Source organism: Acomys russatus, chromosome 4, assembly GCF_903995435.1.
Source record: "Acomys russatus chromosome 4, mAcoRus1.1, whole genome shotgun sequence".
Classification (NCBI taxonomy): Eukaryota; Metazoa; Chordata; class Mammalia; order Rodentia; family Muridae; genus Acomys; species Acomys russatus.
In genome coordinates, this window is record NC_067140.1 from 58,123,188 (window position 1) to 58,140,246 (window position 17,059).

Genomic DNA, 17,059 nt, shown 5'->3' on the forward strand with positions numbered 1-17,059 from the left:
TTCCAAGTAAATCATTAATTTAAAAAAAAATTTTTTTTAAGCTTTCAAACAATCTGATGAAGGCATTTTCTCAGTTGAGGTTCCTTTTCCTAGATAACTCTGGCAGTATCAATTTGGTAAAGAACAACCAGGAATGGAATCGTGCTTGTGGTCTATTACTCACACATTAAATGAACTCACTTAAAACATTTTTTTTTTTTTTTTTGGCCAAGGGTGGTGGCAAATTGCTTTAATCCAAGCACTTAGGAGGCAGGGACAGGCAGATCCCTGTGATTTCGAGGTCAGCATAGTTTTCAAAGTGAGTTCTAGGCTAGCCAAGGCTATACAGTAAGACCCTATTCATGTTAATTAAGAATTTCAAGCTGGGCATGGTGGTGCAGGCCTTTAATCCCAGCACTCAAGAGGCAAAGGCAGGTGGATCTCTGAGTTCCAGGCTAGCCTGACCTACAAAGAGAGTCAAGGACAGCCAGGGCTCTGTGTAATGGAAAAACCCTATTTTGCGGGGGAGAATAAGAGAGGGGCTGGAGAGATGGCTCAGTGGTTAAAGGCACCGACTGCTTTTCCTGAGGTCCTGAGTTCAGTTCCCAGCAACCACATGGTAGTTCATAACCATCTATAATGTGATGTAATGTGCACTGTATACATAATAAATAAATAAATCTTTAAAAAAAAGAATTTCAATATTTTTGAGAATGTAATACAATGTGTTTTGATCATATTCACCCCAGCCCCAACTCTTTTCAGATTGATCTCATTTCCTAGCACCCAATTTTGTCTTCCCTGTTGACTGTGTGTGTGCGCGCGCGCGCGCGCGCGCGCATGCACCCACCCTCCCATTGAAGTGTGCATATTTACAAGGGGGCTGATTTCCCAAGCCATAGTGGTAAATGCCTTTGATCCCAGCACTAGGGAGGAAGCAAGCCAGCCTGGTCTCCAAATCTGAGTTCTAGGACAGCCAGGACTACAGAGAGAAACACTGTCTCAAAAAACAAAAACAAATAAAAAAGAAAGGAGGGAAAGGAAAACTGACTTCTCCCTTTCGCAGCAGTTATCAGGTGCCAGTATTTCCTCCGCTAGGGGTGGGACTTGATGCCTCCCTCTACTCTCCATGGTGGGATTGTGCATGCTGTCAACAGCCACCCTATGGAGTTCACAAGACACTGCTTCCTTGTACTTACCCACCTCCTCTGTTCTTACACTCTTTCTTCCCCACCTCCCACAAAGATCCCTGAGCTTTGGGAGGAGGAATTCTGATGTAGAATTCCTATTGAGGGTTATGCGTTCTGCAGCCTCTTGTTCTCTATGCCCTGACCCATTGTATCTGTGTTTATCTCAAGCTACTATAATTTGAAGCTTCACCAATGGGGGCTGAGAGATGGGTTTAATCTATAGATATAATGTAAACCACTGGGAGTTGGTTCAATACTGTGTCTATTTAGGAGAATAATAGGTGTAGGTTTTCCTATAGGGTCTATATCTCTGTAGACACAAGTTCTTGGTCCCGAGGCCCCAATAATAGTGCCAAGTATGGGTTTCATTTTGTGGAGCAGGCCTTACAGCTAATCAGAAACATCCCACGATGTTGATGACACTGTTGCTCCAGCAGGGCTGTGTTGCCAGTCCACTCCTTTTGGTAGTTTACAGCGTTCACTTTTCTCCTCCAGTAGCATGCATAAATAGCCCCTTCCAGCAATGTGAAAGCTAGCCAGTAGGAATAATTTTCACATCTCCAGATTTTTTGGGGGGCCGGGGAGGGTTCGAGATGGGGTTTCTCTATGCTATCTTGGCTGTCCTGGACTCACTTTGTAGACCAGGCTGGCCTCAAACTCACAGCAGTCTGCCTGCCTCTGCCTCCTGAGTGCTGGGTTTAAAGGTGTGCGCCACCACTGCCCAGCTCCAGAATTTTATATTAATCAGTTCCTTTAAATTATATGTTCTATGTATGAAGACATATGTTTGTTTACACACTTTGAAGGACAGTGTGCTTGGAGTCCAGAGAAGAGCTTTGTGGAGTTGATTCTCTCTGTCCACCTTTTCCTGTGTTGTGGGGATGGAGTGCAGGTTGCCAGCTGTGGAACAAACTGCTTTCTCCCTGAGCCATCTCACCTGTCTGTCAGCTAGTTAGTGATCTGGAATTTGTGAATTTAAAAACTGTTTTGTATGAATTTGATCCTTAAAGTTTAAAAAGGCTGGGTTTTCTTCCTAAAATTTTTACTTAGTTATTCTTTTCATTTTCTTTGAGGTGGTGTGGGCTGAGCTTAAGACCTTACAGAGGCCTCTGTATCCTGAGCCCCAGTTATTAAGTTCTAGGCAAGAGTTTTTAAAAATTCATTTATTGAATTGAGAATATTTACTACTACTTGACTTAATGAAATCTATTTCTTACACTCTATAAATATTAATCATAATCTTTAACCTTTATGTCTAAGACTCCATTCATACTTTCTTGGCTCTTGATAGTCTATGATTCTGATGAAACAGTTGTTTTTTAAGTTCAGTTGATACTTTATATTTACCCTTTTCCTACTTATTTGAAACTGGAATGTTTTTTCATTGTGCTTTGTTTTTGCATGTGTTTGTGTATATACATGTTTGCATGTGTATGCATGAGTGTACTGGCACATGTATGTGCATGCATGTGCAGACGTGAACTAGCATAAGGTGTCTGCCTATATCACTGTCTACTACATTTGCTGAGGCTAAATCAATCACATGTAGTTTAACTGGCCAGCATGCCTCTATGCTTCCTGTGTGCCTCTCTGTCTGTCAGGTGCATGCTAGGAACCTGAACCCTGGTTCTCACTCCTACACAGCAAACACTTTATCAACTGTGACAGCTCTCCTAGCCCTTGGTATGTTCTCAGCCATTGCTACACCTTGACTAGAGACCCACCTGCCTCTCTCTTATGAGTGCTTGGTAGTTCGCATTTGCTAGATTTGTGCTACTATTTGCTCATGCATTTAATAAATTCTTTTTTACAAGAATTTGTAAAGATACTTCTTGCCAGTTGGGAAAATGATTTTATAGAATTATTTTCATGATTCTTAACTGAAATTACTCTCACCAACATTTCTGGTCACGTTAAAAGTGTTAAATGTAATGTTTTTTATGGAGCATAAAGTTGGCTTTTGTGATTAAGTTCCTTTTTATTTAAAGAGTCTAATTTTTTTTAAATGCTGTCTTGGGGTTTGCAGATCTATGACTTACTGTCATTTCTATTTATACACTCACCACACTCAGCTTAAAGTTAGTTTTAAAGCATAGTTTTACCTTGTACTTTTTGGATTTTATATTAGTTACTTTCATTGCTGTGACCAAGACATCTTGCAAGTTCAAGGTGACAGAGCCCAATATGGTAGGGAAGGCGTGTGGCAGAGCCCGTTATGGTAGGGAAGGCGTGTGGCAGGTGTGTGACCACAGTCAGGAGGAGGAGAGGGACGAATGCTGTACTAGCATGCTTTCCCTTCAGCCTATAGGGTGGGGCCTTCCTCTTCAGTTACACGTTTTCTAGAAATACTCTGAGATGCATCCAGAGACATTCTCATCAGGACACTGAATGCAGTTAAGTTGACAATAAAGATTAGTCCTCACAGCCTTATAGATACGTCTTGTTTGTGTTGTCTTTGTTAATTTTTTTTCTTCCTCTTCTTCCTTCCTTCCTCTGTGTGTGTGTGTGTGTGTGTGTGTGTTAACCAGTAGGGTGTAGGGACTCAATAGTGGACCAGCCTAACTCAAATAAAGAACTCCAGATTCAACAAGACTCTTTTGTCTTTTAAAAAAAAGGTGCTAAAGCACCTACTACTTTTGCAAAGGATTTGAGTTTGGTTCCCAGCAGTCATGTTGGGCAGCTCACAACCACTTATAGCTCCATGCACTCATCACATGCCTCGCGCAAACACACCACATATTTATAAAATAAATGAAAATAATGGAATATTTTGCTGCATTGTTCTGATTTTGTTCTTCATCTAGGCGCATTAGAAAAAATTTCTCATGCCGGGCGTGGTGGCGCACGTCTTTAATCCCAGCACTCGGGAGGCAGAGGCAGGCAGATCGCTGTGAGTTTGAGGCCAGCCTGGTCTACAAAGTGAGTCCAGGATGGCCAAGGCTACACAGAGAAACCCTGTCTCGAAAAACAAAAAAAAAAAAAAAAAAAAAAAGAAAGAAAGAAAAAGAAAAAAATTTCTCTTATGATTTTAATTGTTTAGTTGTTGTTTTGCTTTTTAAGACAGGGTTTTTTCTCTTCTGTGTAGCCTTGGCTATCCTGCGCTTGCTTGGTAAACTAGACTGACCTCAAACTCACAGAGATCTGCCCGCCTCTGCCTCTGGACTGCTGGTGCTAAAGATGTGAATACTACCATGCCCAGCTATGATTTTGTTAATTTTTTTCCTTCCAACTACATTCCAAATTGGTGAAAGAATATTTGGGATTGAAATTGAGAGTTAAACCTACTTGTTTATTTTGAGGCTACAGTTTATAGGAATGTCAAGAGTTTTATTAAATTTGGCAATTAATGGGCTATATCTGTATGTGCACAAATTTTTTCAAAAAATCTTTTGCAGAGAGCTTTATGACTTGTGGCCATAACTAGGTAACGTGGAATTGTGGACCTACGTGATTTATTTTATTTTTATTTTGGGGGGTGAACTGATCACCTTTTGGTTTGGTTTTTTGAGACAGTTTTTTTTTCCCCCCTGTGCTGCCCAGGCTGTACTGGAACTCACTATGCAGAGGAGGCTAGCCTCAGACTCACAAAGACCCACCTGCCTCTGTCTCCTAAGTGCTGTAATTAAAGGCATGTGCCACCACCGCTCAGCAATTACTAGTATTTTTACATTTATTTAGTGTTTGTGTCCACACACCTGCCTCAGTGTATACAAAGTTGTCAAAATGCAACTTGGGATTCTCTCCTCCAGCCATGTACTTTTAGGGCTGAAATTCAAGTTCTCACGCTTGGCTGCAGGTGCCTTTACTCACGGCGTTAGTGAGTTAGCCTCATTCCTATTTGGGTATTGTGTGTGTGTGTGTGTGTGTGTGTGTGTGTGTCTCCCCGTCCGTCTGTCCGTCCGTCTGTCCACACAAGCGCACGCTTTCCCGCACATGTCATGCCAGGAGTGCAGCAATAGAGAATAGCTTGTGGAAGCTCTTCTTCTCTTTCCCACCTTGAGGTTCTGAGAGAGAGACTGAACTCAAGCTGTCAGACTTTTGCAGCAAGCACCTTTACCAGCTAAGTCATTTCTCCTGCCTTTTAATATTAATTTTCATTCTGGTTGAATTTACTGTTAGTTTGTGGAGTTTTTATTGCTTTGTTGTAGTTTTAGGAATTAAGTACATAACCTTCATATTCTAGACAAGTGATCTACACTAAGCTTTATTTCCAGCTCTCACAATAGTTATTACTCTGTCTGTAAATTAGACTTTAGTATATCTGGATTTGTACTGTCTGCCATTCCTCCTTAGAAGCTCGTGGCTGGGTGAGTCAGTATTATTAAAGGAGTTTGAAGTAGCCTTCAGATGGTGTTAGTCTGCAAGGAACTCACTGATTGCTTTAAATTTTTTTCAGATCATTCATGATTGATATTTCATAACAGTGAATGACTATAGATTTCAAGTGTGTCTTATATATAGTAATAAAATGATTTATTCTCTCCCTAAAGTGTCACTTTCTGCCAGTACTTATATTAAAGAAATTGTAAATAATTAGAAAAAGAATTTTGGGCTTGGGAGATGGCTCAGAGATTAAGAACACTGTATGTTCTTCCAAAGGTCCTGAGTTCAATTCCCAGCAACCACATGGTGGCTCACAACCATCTATAATGAGATCTGGTGCCCTCTTCTGGTGTGCCGATATACATGCAGGCAGAATACTGTATACATACTTAATTAATTAATTAAGAAAAGCATTCTAAACTTGGCACCCTTTTTTTTTTTTTTTCTTTCTTTTTCTTTTTTGGTTTTCCGAGACAGGGTTTCTCTGTGTAGCCCTAGTTGTCCTGGAACTCTCTTTGTAGACCAGGCTGGCCTCAAACTCAAGTGATCCACCTGCCTCTGCCTCCCTGAGTGCTGCAATTAAAGGCATGTGCCACCACACCCGGCTGGTACCCTTTTCTTTTAAGAAAATTTTCAAACAGTCTCATTGCGGAGACCAGCCTGAGTGAGCTACACAGTAAGACTTTGTCTCAACAAAAACACAGAAAACATTAACTAACCTTCTTTCTTTCCTTCTTTCCTTTTTCCTTCCTTTCCTTCTTCCTTTTTTATTCTCTGTGTAGTCCTGGCTGTCCTGGAACTCAAGTTTTAGACCAGACTGGTATCCAAGTCAGAGATCCATCTGCCTCTGCCTCCCAAGTGCTGGAATTAAAATTGTGTGCCACTATACCTTGCAGAAAACTTTAAATCTTAATAGAAAACACTAAACACAGAAAAGGAAATTTTTTGAATAAGTTTTATTTTGGGGTGCAGACAAGGATGGAATTGCTGCTCCACCCATCACTCCCTTGTAGTATCATCAATAAAGTACTTTTTTATTTTTAAAGGTATTTTGAGTCTTCACTCTTAATTACTTTTGTCTTGTGTAACCTTCATACAGTGGGTTCCTCTGTGACCAGTACCCTGAATGTTGCTGGCTCTCCCTTGCCTACTTCCTCATCTGTCTTCAATATAGGTCCCTTCGTTTCTGCTCTTTACTCTTGAATTAATCCTCTACCTACTTCACAGGCCGATTCTTTGATGAAAATGAATCCCCTGTTGATCCGCAGCATGGCTCTAAACTGGCGGATTATAATGGGGATGATGGTAACGTAGGTGAGTATGAGGCAGACAAGCAGGCTGAGCTGGCTTACAATGAGGAAGAAGATGGTGATGGTGCAGAGGAAGACGTCCAAGGTGAGCGTGGCCTGGCTTCCATGCCGTGACCGTGAAACTCACCTCTTAGGTTTTTGGTTGAATTTGTGTAGAATTTTCCCCACTTACAATCATAGAAGTATCTTAATCTTAACTAAAGTGGTTCTGTGTAATATTTTGGTTTTATGAACTATTTTATAATCCAAGTTATCTATGAATATAGATAATATCTATAATATAGATAATATCTATAAGTGGAAGTCTTTTTCATTTTTAGATTATCTTCTATATATTAATGAAGTGACAATTTGAAATGCTAAGTCCTCAAGATTTTTAGAATTAAATTGTTTGGAACGATTCTAGGTATTACTTAAGGCAAATACTTACAGAAAATATCTTTTTCTATTCTCCTGGAGAACAGTTATTCCAAGTATATACAATTATTGGCCAGACAGCCTTTTTATTAAAGCGAGTCCACAGCTGAAATGGCCTCCATAATGAATAGGATTGTACTCTGCCACTGAAGAAGACTGAATGTCCTGAGAACTTTAATGCTTATTTCATGGAGGGCTTGTGAAATTGGTCTTCATGGTTAATACACAGATTCAACTTTTTTTTTCTTATTAACTGTTGCTTCTGAGCTTTTACTTGGTGAATGTTCAGAGTTTTGGATGTGTGCACACCTCAGACCACACTGCTGTGCTGTAATGGGCTTTGGGCCTTCTTTTCTGCCTGCTTGTATTCAGGAGGAGTTGTGGGCTTTTAAAGTCTTTTCTTTAAAAGTTATCTACGATCTTATATATAGTATTTTTGTAATACAATGCATGAGTTTTCTGCTATAACCAGTTTGATTTCATTTTATAGTTATTAAATTTTTACTTATGTTCAGGACAATATTTTTTTTTTTGAGACAGGGTTTCTCTGTGCAGCCTTGGCTGCCCTGGACTCACTCTGTAGACCAGGCTGGCCTCCAACTCACAGAGATCTGCCTGCCTCTGCCTCCTCTGCTGGATTTAAAGGCGTGCACCACCATGCCCGGCCCAAGAATTTTTTTTCTTTAACTTAGAAAATAATATAACTGCTCTCAAATTCTATATAGTTAGGATCAAAGGGAAAACTAGTGGCCTAGTTTCCTAGGCATCATTTTGTGGACCATCCTATTTGGGGATAAATATAATTATTGGGAGTTGTATGAGGACATAATTTTTTCTCATTGTTTTTATGATTTAGTTGGATTATATTGGTTTGCCATTCTGTTAACACTTTATAGCTTCTTCATGCATGTGTATCATATCACCAGTTAGATTGTAAGCTCTTGGGGAGCAGGAATTTTCATTTATTTTACCTTGCTCTTGTGTTCTTTTTTGTGCCTGCTTCCCCATAGTATTTACACTCAGAGTCCAAACAATGCTATTAACTATTAATATGCCTTTTCATTGCTTCTGTTCTTATAAATGAGTGTGGTGAGTGCTCTTTAACCGTGGTCACAGCTTGCTTGTTTGCACTTTGAAGAGTCTCCCCTCTCCCCCAAAGATCTCTATCTCTATCATTGTATTGGATAATTTTAAAGGTTTTATTAGACTAGTTTATTTCAAGTATTAATAATTCTTATATTTTGCCTGTTTTAAGCCTGATGATTTTTAACCACAGAATTTCATTATTTAATATTTATATGGATTTAATGCACAGTGAGTGATTTATTTTTAGTGACTTTTCTCCCTTCCTTGTATCCTCCTTGCATCCATTTCTCATTACTGTTTTGCTTTTTCTTTTACACAAAAAAAAAAAAAGTGAAAAAACAATAAATTCATTGGTTCTAAGGAATTTAAGAGACCTAAGATATTTTCAGTAAGTGGTTGTTAATTGTCCCAGTTAGGATCTTATCTGGCCTAGGCTAGCCTCACACTTAGTATATAGCTTGAGGGCAACCTCAAGCTTGATCCTCCTGCCTCCACCTCCCAAGGGCTGGAATTACCACATTCAGTTTTATGTGGTGCTGGGGAGGAAACCCAAGACTTCACATGTGGTGGCCGAGCACTCGACCAACTAAGCCACATCCCCAGTTCTAAGGTTTTACTTCAGTGTTTGCAAATAAAGCAACTTGGGTGGAGAATTATTTAGTGTTTATCTTATTGTGGTATCCATTAGTAATAGTGGCAGAAAGTGGACCACTACAAAGAGACTTAACACAGAACAGAAATAAACAAGAACAGCAGTCCTAATAAAAGGGAATAAATTGAATAAACTGACTTAAACCTAAAATAATTTCAGATGTATTTGTAAGATTTTTTTTAATGTCTATTATTAAAGGAGTGGGGAAGGAGACTTAGCCCAACAAGTTAGATTACAGGTGTTACTGCAAGGTCAAAATTTGCAGAGTTGAAATCATTTTATCCCTGTGCCTGTATAATTATAAAGCTTATATAGCCCAGGCAGATTGAGTAGTGGCGGCTAGGGTGGGGTGGATAGGTGGAGGATGACAGAACCACATACTAGAGTGTATGCTGCTTCTTAAATCATGTAGAGATTCTGTGTAGTTTTTCATCTAGAACTAGAATATAGCTCATATTTCAGTGAAGTTGTGTGTAACTTAAATACTATAGGAAAATACAATTCTTACTTCAAAATACATTTACCCCCAAATTCAGGAAAGAAAGAAATGATTTTGCCACTGTTGGAACCTTAGAACCAAGGATAAAAACAACAAACACACCCTGAAGTGTGGCAGGGCGTGGTTGCCTACACGTGTAATCCCAGCACTCAGGAAGCTGAGATAGGATGACAGAAAGAGAGCGAGTGAGCTCTAGGCTAGTCTGTGCTACAGAGCCACACCTTTTTTTTTTCCCCCCTATTTTTTAATGTGTGTTTTGGATGCATGTTTGTCTGATGCCAGAAGAAGAAAGAAGTGGTTTTATATCTTCTGGAACTAGAGTTACCGTGTAGGTGCAGGGAATCGAACTTAGGTCCTCTGGAAGAGCAGCCAGTGCTCTTACTGCTGGGCCATCTCTCCAGCACCAAGACCTTGAGAGAAAGAAAAGGGGAAGGAAGGACTTAAGAAGCAGTGTTAAAGCTCTGGGCACAGGCTCTGCTCCACTGATGGTGGCAGTGTGAGATATACAGGGCTAGAGACTCCAGCTAAAGGCTGAGGTCCTGTTAGTTAAATACACTCCGACTTGGATTGCAAAAAAGTCAGGATTATGAAATGGTAGTTTTGGCCAATAGAAAGCAAAAGCATCCCAGCCTTGCCTTGTTCTCTGTTCGTGCCTTCTGATACTGGGCCCAGTACTGTTAGCTTGCAGAATTAAATAAGGCCTCCTTTCCTGTGTTTATAATAATGGCTTATTTTTATTTCTGATTCTTAGAGTATCCTAAGGGAAATAATTTATTTGTATTAATATAAAAAATCGAAGAGATTAAGTATGGAAACATTATGCGTCTGATAGAAAACATGTCTTTTAGTTTATTCTTTACTCTTATAGGAAGATAGAAACTTGGAGCTAGAAAGATAGCTCAGCTGTACATCAGAGGACCTGGGTTCAATGCCGAACATCCACATGGCGTGTTACAACCATCTGTAGCTCCAGTTCCTGGGGACCCAACACCCTCTTTGGCCTCCAGCTTATGTGGGTGGCACAGACAAAACATTCACATACATAAAAACTTCGAAACTTTAAAGCTTTGTTATTTTTAATTGTGTGTGTGTGTGTGTGTGTGTGTGTGTGTGTGTGTGTGTGTGTTTCTCTGTGTGTGTCTGCATCAGATCCCCTGGAAACTAGAGTTACAGATAATTGTGGGTGCCGGGAACTGAACTTGGGTCCTCTGGAAGAGCAGCACATGCTCCTAACTGCTGAGCCATCTCTCCAGCCCCCAAATAAACATCTTTTCAAAAAGAAGGTAGAAATGTGTAAGTTTCCTTGACTCGTTAATATCAAAGAACTTCTGCAGACAGAAACTTAGCGAGTGTTTCAGAGCTTGTATTCCAGGCTCTGATTCAAATCCTCTCTCCTTCACTTGCTGCCACTATCAGCTTGTAAATTCCCACAAGTATAAAGCAGAAATAAATGTACTTATCTAAAGAAGTTACGTGGACTACATGGCTTGGTATCAGTCAGCACTTCATGTTATAAAGCACTGTTTATGGTGGTTTTAAGTAAAAGAAAATTTAGAATTTTCTCTCTAGATTGTCTCCTTTGAAGGATAGTTGTCCTCTGTGCTTTGGGTGACTTGTGACTTTGTGGGGCCTCGCTGTCTTGGGAGCTCTTTAGTTGCTAGTCCTTTCTTAAATTGACAGGGAAAGCCGGGCGTGGTGGCGCACGCCTTTAATCCCAGCACTCGGGAGGCAGAGGCAGGCGGATCGCTGTGAGTTCGAGGCCAGCCTGGTCTACAAAGCGAGTCCATGATGGCCAAGGCTACACAGAGAAACCCTGTCTCGAAAAACCAAAAAAAAAAAAAAAGAATTGACAGGGAGCTTAGCACTGATGGCATAAATTATGCATAACTCTGCTTGTCTTTCTTTGGTTGTTTCCTCATGGTTACTTACTTACAGGTTCTGCTGCTTTCTATAGAAACTAAATGCCCAGTTTCTATATTTATCATCAGTGTGTCAGTTATATTCTGTTAGGTAATTGTATAGGTTCATAGCTAAATATGAAGAAGTTGTTGATAGAAACTTGAATTCTGGGTAGAATAACTACACTGAAAACAAACTGTCGTTAGTGTAAATGCTGCTCACTGCAGTATTCCAAAAGTCCTGTGAAATTTGAGAAAAATGTGTATAAGCATAGTATTAAAATTGTACTAAAGTGAGTCTGGGGCTGTCTAGCTCAGAGGTAAAGTGCATGGCCAGCATGTACAGCTGCTGAGGTCACTCCTTAGCTACATCCGCACACAAGCACACATGTGCACAGTAAAGACCATAGATTGTCAGATCTTCCTTATTATTTATAGAGGACTTTGCAAATAGAAACTGCAGTTACCGCTGAGCGTGATGGTGCACGCCTTTAATCCCAGCACTTGGGAGGCAGAAGGAAGAAGGTGGATTGCTATTGAGTTCAAGACCAGCCTGGTCTACAAAGTGAGTCCAGGACAGCCAAAGGCCACACAAAGAAACCTGTCTTGAAAAACAAACAAAAACAAAAGCAAAAAAAGAAAAGAAACTGCAGTTACCTCATTTTATTCTGAGGTAGGACAGTGGTTCCTATTGTACTGAGAAGGAACAGTGCAGGTCCAAAGAGCAGGAACTAGATTGTGTTTAACTATCTAATCCAAGAACAAATTTCAGTATTTTCTATTCCTAGAACCTTTGTTTTTATCTCATTTTCTTTTTGTGTTTATTCATGTAAAAATTCAGAAAAGTAAAAACATTTTTCCTGCAGTAACTTTTGTGTTGGTTTTCTCAGAGTGCTCCATTGCTCCATAGTGCTTGTCTTCATTTAATGACTAATATCTTAAAAAATATGTTCATGGCATGAACTGAGGCTTCATAACCAGGTTCTCCAGAAAACATTCTGGAAAAGTACCTGTCATTATTTCCCCCTTTAAAACCAAAGATAGGTTTTTTGGGTTTGCTTTTGTTTTTGATGTGCAGTTTTTGCTTTTTGTTTTGTATAAGTGATTGCCATGATTATGAAACAAAAATGTGAATATAGTATAACGTTAGACTTTACAGTTGTTATAATAGGTCTGGGCTATGTTTTACTTTGGAGATATATGATTATCAAGCAAGGCCTGGTTGCATAGGCCTCTAATGCCAGCTATTCTGTAGGCTGAACACAGGGGATTGCAAGTTCAAGACCAGCCTAGGCAACTTTTAGTGAGATGCTGTCTCATAATAAAAAGTAGACGCAGTCTAAGGATGTGGTTCAGTGATCAGCATGGTCAGAGCCAGGGTCCACCACAGCACCACAGAACAGAGCAAATGCAAATGAGCCAGCAAACAGCCGACTGAGCATGCAGCTCAGTGGTAGAGCACCTGACTAATATGCAGACAATTTGCAGTTCAGTCCCTAGAAACCCTTCCTTTAAAAAAAAAAAAAAAAGGATCAGTTTTCAGAATATGGTACAAAAATGGTTGCCTGGAATTCTAAACAAAAATTCCTATGATTTTAACAGGAAAATTGTTGGGGGGAAAAAAAAGAAAGTTGATGTGTTTGGTCATTTTTTTGAAAGCCCAAAATAGAACATGGAAGATTGAAACAACAGGATTATGGGGTCAAGTGTGAGCGACATAGTGAAATTGTCTCAAAACCAAACTGTGGCAGGGCACCTTGAATCTGGGAGTTGGGGTGTGCAGAGTAGATGTTAGTGTAATCAAAGTACAGTGTAAGAAATTCTCAGAAAGAAATAATAAAAGTTTCTTAGTTCAGTATAACTAAGATTCAAAGATGTGCACACCTTTAATCCCAGCACTAAGAAGGCAAAGGCAGATGGATTTCTGTGAGTTTGAGGCCAGCCTGATCTACAAAGCGAGTCTAGGACAGCCAGGGCTATTACACAGAAAACCCTGTCTTCAAAAAACAAACCAAACAAACAAACAAAAAATTCAAAGATGATCCCTAACTTACAATAGTCCAGTGTATGATTGTCAGCTTTCCAGAGTACATACAAAAGCACTCTCATGCACTACCATGCTTTTCCTTTTCAGTATGATATTCAGTAAATTATGGGAGATACTGAAAAATAAATAACAAAATGAAGCATTGCACTTCTCAAGCTCTAAACTTCCCTTTCATTCATATTCTAACATAATTTTTAATGATTTTGAGCAGTTCCATATCAAATTTTAAGGAAACGGGCATGGTTATTGAGAAATAAACTGAGAATACAAAAAGGGCAGCTGACAGATAAGACTATAGCCAGAGACGTCAAACTGCAAGGCACTCGTTAGAGTCATTTCATACAGCTGTTCAAAGGGGCTCTGACGGTCTAACAATTATAATTCCTGTTTTGGTGGAGAACGACCTGGGTTCTGGTTAGTGTGCTCTGTTTATAAAGTTAGGGTAAGCTGCTTGCCAAGAACATCGCTGAAATGTTACGTGTTGGGACTGGGGCAAAATTGTATTCGCCTCCCTTTCTGATTTTTTTCTTTTTTCTTCTTCTTCTTTTTTTTTAAATGACTAGTAACCTTTATAATTCGAAAAGATGGGGTGTTGTTTTTTGAGACCATCTCCTGTAGCTTAGGCTGTTCTGGCACTGGCTATGGAGCTAGGAATGACCTTGAACTCTGACCTCACAGGCACATGCAAACCCCCAAGATCAGCTAAGGTGCGGGGTTTTTTTGGTTTTGGTTGGTTGGTTTTTTGGGTTTGGTTTTGGTTTTAGGTTTTGTTGTTTTTTGTTTTGTTTGTTTGTTAGTTTGATTTTTGACTAATAAAGTGCAGTAGTGAGAAGAACAGGAGTTCAATCTGTAGCTCACTGTGAACCAATCAATTGTGATCACTCACTACCTTCAGCCCAGCCAGGTGCTGGTTTTCTAAGATAGTACATGCACAGCACTAGCTCTTCAGTGCTATGAATTCCTAACGTCTTGCTAGCTCTGTCTGCCCTACATTATCTGTCTCCCTAATACTGTCAGAGATGGTTCTTGTTCTGTTTTCAGGCTGGGATAATTGTTGTTTGTTTCTTTGAAATGGGGTTTCGTGTAGCCCAGGCTGAGCTCATACTTTCTGTGTGGTCCAGGCTGGTCTTAAACTCCTGATCCTTTTGCCTCAGACTCCTTAACACTGGGATTACAGGTGTGAGCCACCATGTCCAGCTAAGGATAGTTGTTAAAATTAAATCCTGGAAAGTAGTGATAGACTTTCTATACTTCAGCCATACAGCTAACAAACAGAGCACTGTTTAAGATAACAGATAAGAGATAACGCGAAAACAATGCCATAAAGCTGAAAAACTGGAGACGCTTTGAAACTGGCTCTCTGCGGTGACTTTAGAACCCTATTCTTGATACATATGATTTTGCTTTCAGATGATGAAGAACGGGAGCTTCAGATGGATCCTGCAGACTATGGCAAGCAGCGCTTCAATGATGTCCTTTAAGTCTGAGGGACTCCCAAAACCCAAAGTGCTGTGCAGCGAAGAATCTCTACTTGTCAATCTTGACTTTTGTTGTAAAGTTCAGTTGTATCGGTTGTAAAGATACATTGAGATAGAGTTAAGGAAATTTTAATGAAGGAATGTACCGATGTACATATGTGAACTTTTTCATATTGTATTATCAAAGCAGATACTTTTTTGGTTACGACACAGCTGAGCCAAAAACGGTTAATCTTTGCATTTAAAGCAAACTAATGTAAATTTCACATTTTATTGAGCCTAATTTTTTTTCACACAAAGACAAACAGGAACAAATGGTTGTACAGGTTATATGCTGCACATAGTGTGACCACAATGAGACGTTACTCAGCTGAAAAGTCTACACTAACACATTTTTGTTACCCCCGTAGGTGTCCTCTACTGCCCCTCCTTTAGCACTCTCTCAGGAGTCCTGCTAGACTAGCTACACAGAAGTGGGGACACTGGATGCCAGACAGTGGGCAGCGTGTGCAGAATGGCCTCCTGCTCCTTTCATCTTACGTAAGCACTGGTGTGACTGGGCTGAGACCAGATGAAAGCCCAGGTCATCACAACCAGATGTTTATGTTACCCCTTACTTGGTTCTTGAAGTTGTGGATGCATGGCTGACAATGTACTTTTATTGTTCAGGTAATACCAGTACTGTTTAACTCTGCTCAGCACTGGCTAAAATTCTTTATATTTTCAGAGTTCAAGTCGGTGAATATATTCACCATTTATGTGTCAGATCCTGAAAGAGACTAAACCTAATTTTGAAATGAGTCTACAATCAGTACAGCAAAGCTTTTCTGGTAGTTTTAATGATCATATTTGATTAGACTTTTCCAGAACTTCTAAGTAAGGGGTTTTAAAAGGATTTTATTAATGAGCAGCTGAATAGAAGTACTGTGAAGTCTACAGCTGTTTTACTGAAATAGCTGAAAACTTTGTAATAAAAATGAGTATTTGTAATTAAAATTAATGTTAGTTAAGAACCCACCGAGCTGATTTGCTAGACTTAAAGAGTTATTTTCAGTACTTTGTGTCTTTTGATATTACTCATTAGGATATATAAGCTAGCTAATCCTTGTTTGCTGACTTCAAGCACTTTTAATTTTTTATGTTTCCTAAAAATGAAAGGTATTGATCATAAGGGGAAAATGTAAGGCCTGTAGGAAAAAAATACTGGTTTTGTTTTTGTTTTTGAAGAAGGGCTGCTATAAATTACATATAAACCTAAATACTGAGGAGTGGCTGTAGCTCAGATGTGAGGCCTGGGTTTGATTCCAACACTGAAGGAAAAACAGCAAACAAGTGAACAGACATAAAAAGTCCCCACACTAAGGCTCTAACCAAAATACTAACCTAGAGAAGAAATGGCTATTAGCTTACTGAAATACTGAACTTCTTATATTTCAGTCCAAAGTTATTTAATGGCCAGAAAGAGATGGAGTAATTTATTAAAATGTTTTTCTACTATATCAGATTATGAACAGTTGGGCAGGTATCACACCTGTAATCCTAATGTTGAGGAAGCTGAGACAGATGGGTCCCTGGGGCTCACTGAGCAGTCATCCTGGCCCAATTAGCAAGTTCCAAGTCCCAGTAAAGGAACAACTCCGAGGCTGACCTCTGACCTCCATATATATATATACCAACACCTGTACCTGCCACATGCAGTTCATACTTAGGCTGTCAGTAAAGTCAGGCCTGTAGTAAAAAGTCTGATGATTCACTGCATTTAAAATGCAGTTAAAGGGAGTGAGCTGCATCCATCCACAGGTGCCTAGTGATGGTTCATACCTGATGTTGCAGAACTGTACAGACGAAACGTAAGAATGCCTGCTGATTCCTAAAAACAGTTACTATCCTTAAACAGCAAAAACATCAATTAGCAGCCTAGACATTTTAAACTGAGGAATCTTGGACCAATTGATAGTATTTTGACTGCATTAACATTTTAGTGCTATAATGTACTATGTGAAGAATCTCTTTATGTTGTGACACTCTATAGTCTGTATTACACATGCTGTTTTGTCTTGTTTACAGTGTTTTACTTCTGCCTTAAGATTTTAGGGGATTTGTTGATTTGTTTTGTTTTAATGTATTTTTGCTCTGAATTAAGTGTTAATTTGATGGGAACTCTGATTTTAAAAATCATC

The 17,059-nt window shown here is 39.5% G+C and overlaps 1 protein-coding gene across 3 annotated transcripts in view; it reads left to right on the plus strand.

Moving 5' to 3' along the window:
- The window catches only part of Golm2 (golgi membrane protein 2), a 71,379-nt gene extending 56,055 nt beyond the window's left edge, over window positions 1-15,324 (plus strand). For 2 of the 3 annotated variants that reach the window (XM_051144511.1, XM_051144509.1), the window contains 2 exons: window positions 6,720-6,887; window positions 14,812-15,324. In XM_051144511.1, the coding sequence (XP_051000468.1) occupies window positions 6,720-6,887; window positions 14,812-14,882 (239 nt within the window). In that variant the 3' untranslated portion in view covers window positions 14,883-15,324. The remainder of the gene's footprint in view (window positions 1-6,719; window positions 6,888-14,811) is intronic. The other variant, XM_051144510.1, reaches the window with a different exon arrangement.
- The last annotated feature ends 1,735 nt before the right edge of the window (window positions 15,325-17,059 follow it).